At 39.2% G+C, this 7,009-nt stretch overlaps 1 protein-coding gene across 1 annotated transcript in view; it reads right to left on the bottom strand.

Moving 5' to 3' along the window:
* Positions 1-4,825, bottom strand: part of MED4 (mediator complex subunit 4) — a 10,078-nt gene extending 5,253 nt beyond the window's left edge. The window contains exons 1-3 of the mRNA XM_072409797.1: positions 4,746-4,825; positions 2,645-2,845; positions 765-831 (exon numbers count right to left, since the gene is read on the bottom strand). Of these exons, the coding sequence (XP_072265898.1) occupies positions 765-831; positions 2,645-2,715 (138 nt within the window). The 5' untranslated portion in view covers positions 2,716-2,845; positions 4,746-4,825. The remainder of the gene's footprint in view (positions 1-764; positions 832-2,644; positions 2,846-4,745) is intronic.
* Positions 4,826-7,009: the final 2,184 nt, after the last annotated feature.

The raw sequence follows: 7,009 nt of genomic DNA, 5'->3' as shown, positions 1-7,009 counted from the left end.
AGCAGCACGGTGGCTCAGTGGTTAGACTTTATAGTGCTGGGTCCCAGTTTCGAAACTGGGTCAGGGAACTCTCTGCATGGTGTTTGCAGGTTCTGCCTGTTTGCATTGGTTTCCTCTGTTTGCATTGGTTTCCTCTGGGTACTCCAGTTTCCTCCCACATTCCAAAAACATGCAGTTAGGTTAATTGTCTTTCACCCCAAAATTGACCTTAAACTGTCCTTAATGACATATGACTATGGTATGGACATTGGATTGTGAGCCCCTTTAAGGGACAGATAGTGACATGACTATAGACTTTGTAAAGTGCTGCATACTATGTTGGCACTAAATAAATACTGTATAATAATGTTATTTATAAAGACTTACATTAAGCTCCACTCACATATTATTTTGCTCTACATTGGTCAATGCTTTTTAACCTGGCTGAAAAGACATCAACATCTGGCACTCTTCCCAGTATCCACAATTACAATGGCCCCTAGTTTATCCTATAGTGACATCAGATGGAACTACAGAACACAATGGAGGACCAGACATCCTACCACTGGACATGTGCCAACTGCTGAAGAAATATTGTAGCTGATTTTAGCAGCAAAGGCAGCAGTATGGGAACTCCCTACAAAACCAATAACTACATCAGAATATATATATAAAAATACACACACACACACACATGTTTTCCGGTTTCAAGGAAAGTTAGGTCACAAGTTATAAGTCTATAAAAATAAATAAATTTAAAAAAAAATATATGCAGGAAAGCTTACTTGAGTTTCTTCCCCAGGTTGATTGAGTTTCTGGTTCCGTGAAAGGGCCAGGAGTTCTATCAATTCTCTGAAAAAGAGGAACACATTGCATCAAATAGAGTGGAGATCTCAGTGTTAGTTTTGCTACTAAGTTACAAATGCAAAACAAAAAAAAAAAGATCGGGTATTCTGATACTTCACTGGCTACCTGCTTATTCTAGTTTTATAGTTTAATAGTCAATCAAGATGATAAATAATGGTCTCCATCCAACCTCACACCTTTACAACACATTAGCAAGACAGATCCTATTTTTCTATACAGGTGATCACCATTACTATTCAAAAGCCAGGAGCATCCAAGGAAACTGGAGAAATATCCAAAAAGATGGAGTATAATTGTTATACTTCAGCTGTACTGGCTGGATGGGAACCGACATATGACAGGAAATATATAAGAAAAATTATTCCCACCATTCTTCTTCTAAATCTGGTGTATTAGAAACATTAGCTATACTATATTAGGAAGTAGCAGCCTGCAGTCTCCTATGATACAAGTCGTACGTGTCCCAGGAGGCTGCGGGTTTCCCATTTGGTGGTAAAGACAGAATGGGAGGGGGTTTCCTCTTAAAGCGGAAGTAAACCCAAAACAATAAAATCACCTTTAATCCCACAGATCGGTCTATACGTCAGGAAGTTTCCTCCATCGGGTCCCGCGTTGTCCCGGTATCCATCTTCAGGCCGGTGCTGAGGGAGCGCCAGGCGCCTCCTGATTGCGTGATGTGGGAAGAACAATCTCACACTGTGCAGGCGCGAGATCGGGTGACGTATATTGGGTAAAAGATATGCCGATCTCACTACACTGTGCACGCTTTAGGATAGATACTCAAACGTACACATAAAACAAGCTACTCATGTCCTTTCCAGCAAAGTAATTCCCAAGGATCACAACAAATACTGCATAACGCCAGTTTCTTACAGCTTAGAAACATCTGCTGTGTTTACATTGGAGGACTGCTAGGCTGCTATGTCTATAGTTACAGGAGTGATTTTTTTGAAGGTATTGTTCACTTCAAATGGGTTTTACACTTATGGGAATGTAAAGATCACTTGAAGCCGGTCCAATACACCCAGCTGGAAATCCTGTATGATCACAAAAGCATTTCACACACAAGTGAAGTCAGCAGTAAGGCTACGTAGACACATGCAATAATTATCGTTGTAATACGAACGATTACCAGCCGAGCAACGATATTTCTGAACGATCTTATAGTACACAATTCTGTGTAAAAATAATCCACCAATAATGTACAAACACTAGATACTATTGTTTGAAAGATGCAGGAAGTGACGTGTACTGGAGAAAGTGTACCGCAGAACAATCCACGATCACTGAACAATGTTTCCAGCGACATTCATCAGCGTCATTGTGCACTTTTCTTAACAATTATTGGACAATTAGTCGTTAATCATTTGTTTCCAACGATAATTATTGTACCTGTGTACGTAGCCTGCTTCCGTTGATGCTGCCCCCAAAGTGCTGGTCATTGCTTAGACATGTAATCACTGCCATGTGCACTGTCTGGGTCACATCATTATGACGTCATTATGTAACAGAGGGGAGTATATGGGATCGTTGCCATGGTGATCATTGTGCATGACATTCATTGTAATATTTATCTCCCATTCCCTGACTAAATAACGATAAGCATATAGATAATGAAGGAGGTCAGCCAGGAGAATCCCCAACACGAATCCTCTGGACGTGGAGCATCTCCTATGGGGAGCTCTATATAAATGAATGAAAAAATGTACTGAACTGCCAGGCACGGGCAGCTGCATTCTCAGCCTTGTACAGAGCCCAGCTAGAAAGCACAATAAACTGAAGAAAGGCGAAAAATTACCTCGACAGAACCTCCACATCATCCAGCACCGAGAGGAGCTTTTCCTTCGTGCTCTTCTCGGCGGCCGCCATTACTGCTGTGAGATCACAACATGGGAAGCGACGAGTAGCTGAGCACCCGAGGAAAGACAAGACCAGGGAGGAGAAGGCCTCTACTAATTCTGAGCAGCGCCATCTGCTGGACCGGCCGCATATGGCAGGGCTGTAATGTATATAGTAGAGCTGTTAGTCTACATTTAAAAAATCAGCTAAACATTTACCTTTTAAAGGCTGTAAATCAAAGTTTGCTTCTTCTCCTCTCACTGATAAGGCATGTCTGTTTGTAAACAATACTCTTATTGCAGTTTTTAATAATGTTAGCATCCAGTACAGACCCAGTACCCAGCGGCCTAAACCAGCCGTCGCCAACTGGTGATCCGCAAGAAAATCTTGGTGGTCCACAGAAAAAATTGGACATTATTTGCAATTTTTATGTTTTACTAATAATAAAACAAAAATATTATTCTAATAAATTCCTATATTCTGAATGAGAATTTTCAGCTTTATATTGCACTAAATTCACAAACTTTCAGCCTGACGTCAGTGTAGTGTTAAGTTGTATGAGACAACCGTTGCCGACCCGTACGCTTCAGCATTGTTTCCACCATTACAACAGTCACCCCACTCCGCAAATACCAATTCTCATCCATTTGTTTTATTTGTTTATTTCTCAGACGTTCCTTTAGGTAAGTATGACTTTACCTGTGTATTTTCTTTACCTGTTATATTTAATGGCATTAAATAGTTTAACTTTGATAACTGTCATTTCCTATTTGGTCTTAGACTGGAATCAAATAAAACCCATAATGAGTGAGAAAAAGCAAACAATTATTTTCTATTTCTCTAGTAATAACAAAGATGATGATGATAATAGTAACAATAGTAATACTTCACTAAACCGTGAGCTGATCAATGAATCAGAGCCTACACACTCCTTGTCAGGCACCATTAGGAAAATCATTATTTTACAAATGTATTTATCTTTTTAAAAATTCATGTTAATGGTCCTCAGGATTTATAATTATGAATTTAGTGGTCTGTGAGGCCTGAAAGGTTGGCGACCTCTGGCCAACACTGTAAGACACAAAATGGAGATCAGATTATGCTGGCAAATTTGGGGAAAAGAATATCAACTATATGATAAATTTCTTAGCAATAAACAATGCCAGTAAAATGCTGGCTAGATGGCGTTACTAAGCTTATAATGCACGGACAATCAAGATGGCTAGATGGCAAGATCATCCCTTGAAAGAAGAGAACAAAGGTGGCAGTACCTTGTGATGAAACATGGATAGGTGAGTCCCACATGTTTAGTTCCAATTTAAACACTATCCAATGCTAAAACCTTTGTTTTAATATTATTTTTAGGGAGTACATTAAAGCGTACCTAAACTCAGAAATTTCACTTTACATAAAAGGGTAGATAATCCTCTCTTGGGTACATCTCTGGCATGCGCAGAAAAAAATTTGCCGATCTCACACATGCGCAGTGAGATTTTTTTCCATCCTATGTCACCTGATCTCCCGCCTGGGTCAGGTGACATAGGATGAAGAACCAGAAAGAGGAGAAGATGGCGGTGCCTGGAGCGCCAGCTTCGGGACAACGTGGGACTCGATGCAAGACACCCCTGGTTGGATCAGACTGCCCTGTGGAATTGTGTGTGTGTTTTTTTTAGGCACTTTCAGTTTAGTTTCTCCTTAGGTTTTCCAAATTCCAGCATCCAACATTGAGCTACACATGCACAAGTCATGCAGCACTGTAAGTCTATGAAAGGGAATGCAGATTGTGAAGAATAAAGCATTTACTCCTAAACTGACAGTATTACATCTTATGTAGCGGTGATCCTTTGACAAATAATGTGGCTATTATTATTACTAATATTATTAATAAACAGGATTGTTATAGCGGAAACATACTACACAACACTGTACATCAAATAGGGTATTTTTTTCCAGTGGTGGTGGGGGGCTATACTACAGATCTTTGGCAAATCACCCTAGGTACTAGGCACAGAGGACTGTGCTAGTATCACAACATTTTCTATATTTTGTTCTATACTTACATTGTGTGCCTTGAAGGCTCCCACTTGCATCACTCTTCCATTGTTTGGTGTGTATGCCTGGCTTGGTGAAAAGGCAAATACTGTTCTGAGGACAAGCATTTGTATTCAAATAATGTGACGGCAGCTTGGCAGCGGCTGGGAGATTACTTCATCATATTTCCCTTGCTGCGCACTAAGAGAAAGCTGCCAAATCTCATCAGAACAGAGAAAGTACCAGCACGAGCAGTGGTGATGAGATTCCTATCTCTACAGAATGAGAAGCTACAAAAAAGAAAGCAGGAAAATCAAAGATTGTTTTCATTTTTAATTTAAAAAAGTTCTCTTTCTTTTATGTGTTTTTATTATCTTTTTTTTGCATTTGTTCTGAAAGTTGCTGAATTTTATTGAGGTTGTATACTGAAATATAAATACACCCTTTGGTGTCCAGGGATGCCTGTCCGTATTGCTGAACATGGTTATGCCATCAAGCTTATTTAGGCCCAGATTTGAGTACGTAGATTTGAGGCCCAGATTTGAGCAAACTTAGACCCTGACATATGCTAACAATTGACACACAAAGAAAATCCCCTTCAAAGATAATGCATTTATCAAACAATGCCATATCCCAGAAGAAACAACGGAAAAAAGAAGTCTTACTAAAGGTGCGTACACACTTCCAATTTTTATCGTTCAAAACGAACGACGAACGAACGACGAACGATCGATTGGGCAAAAATAGTTCGTAAAAAAAGTAACCAATGACGCCGACGAACGAGGAAAGTCGTTGGAAACGAACGACCGGACCGGCGGATCGGATTGGACGACGATCGTTGAACATCGTTCGTGTGTACGGTCGTTCGTTGATCGTCCATGGTCTGAGCATGCGTAATGAACGAACGTTCGTTCACTTTCCTGTCGTGCACATAGTTCCTCTATCGCTCAAACGATCGTATCTATTGTGTGTACAATATCTACGAACGATCGTGTCGTTATCTCTATGTGCAGGATCGGTGCTATACGATCGTTCGTAGATATCGTGCAGGATCGTTCGTCGTTCGTTTTCCAACGATAATAATTGGAAGTGTGTACGTAGCTTAAGAGTGAGTGGACCCAAGCGGGAAAATACTGGCATACCCATAATAGGAATAAAAACATCTTTTTAACCCCTCTAGCGGTCTAATTTTGTCCGTATGTCCATGCAAAAAGTGGTAAAATTTTTTGTTTGGAAATTTTTTTTTACAATGTAGGCCTATATTTCTTAGGCATAACTCACCGAAATATGTCCAATTGTTAATAAATTCAAGAATAAACTAAAAAAAAAAAAAAAAATCTGTTAAAAAAAAAAACTAGTTAAACATGTAATAAAACAGCAGCATATATAATATATATATAATTATCCCTATTTTATGTACAGTGCTGCATAATATGTTGGTGCTATATAAATCCTGTTTATTAATAATAATAATAATAATAATAATAAAATTAATATGTATTTGATTCAGTACAGCTATTTTGTATTGAATCCAAGCAGCTAACAGGATATATTTAGTTAGTCTAGTTAACGGTTTCGCGGCTATATCCTCTAATTGGGAAAAAAGAGCACACTCTATTTTTCTCGGTATGTTTACCTGCGTGACAGAGTGTATTAGGTTGAAAATGCGGATCCAAAATCTCTGAACGCTAGGCTATCTCCACCAAGCATGGGGTACAGTGCCATTTTGACCACATCCTCGAAAACAAAGAGAAGAGACAGCGGGATTGGCTTCATAGATCCTAACTGGGGCAGACCTGGATTTTAACATCACTTTGGTGCTTTGGATATTTGTTTTTTGTTGTTCTGTTATCAAACCCCCTGAAGAAGGAGCTGCTGCCTCGAAACGTGTCGAGAAAATATATTTGATAGATTTTATTGTCAATGTGTTTGTGAGTTTAAAGTCATGTGTTTGGCCTTTTATTGATTATGTCATGTAGTGTTAAGATCATGTTCTTGTGTATTTGTGTATTTTTTAATAAAAAAGATGTTTTTTTCCTAATAGGGTTATGCCAGTAAGCTCTCACTTGGGTCTACTCACTCTTAGTAGGACTTCTTTTTTCCATGACTTATGCTGCCAAAACATCAGGGGTATAATAAATGCATCCTTCTTTTAATTTTGTGTTTTTTCCTGCATTTCCCTTTACCAGCACACATTGTAAAGCTGAAGGTCAGGTAGCTTTGGAACAAGAGCAAAGCTTGGGGACTTTCTTGGTAGTGCTGGAGCTGCTCTCTACCTCCTATTTATAACAAT

Source organism: Pyxicephalus adspersus, chromosome 1, assembly GCF_032062135.1.
Source record: "Pyxicephalus adspersus chromosome 1, UCB_Pads_2.0, whole genome shotgun sequence".
Lineage (NCBI taxonomy): Eukaryota > Metazoa > Chordata > Amphibia > Anura > Pyxicephalidae > Pyxicephalus > Pyxicephalus adspersus.
The sequence above is the reverse complement of the archived record's forward strand: the minus strand, read 5'-3'. Positions and strand labels throughout refer to the sequence as shown.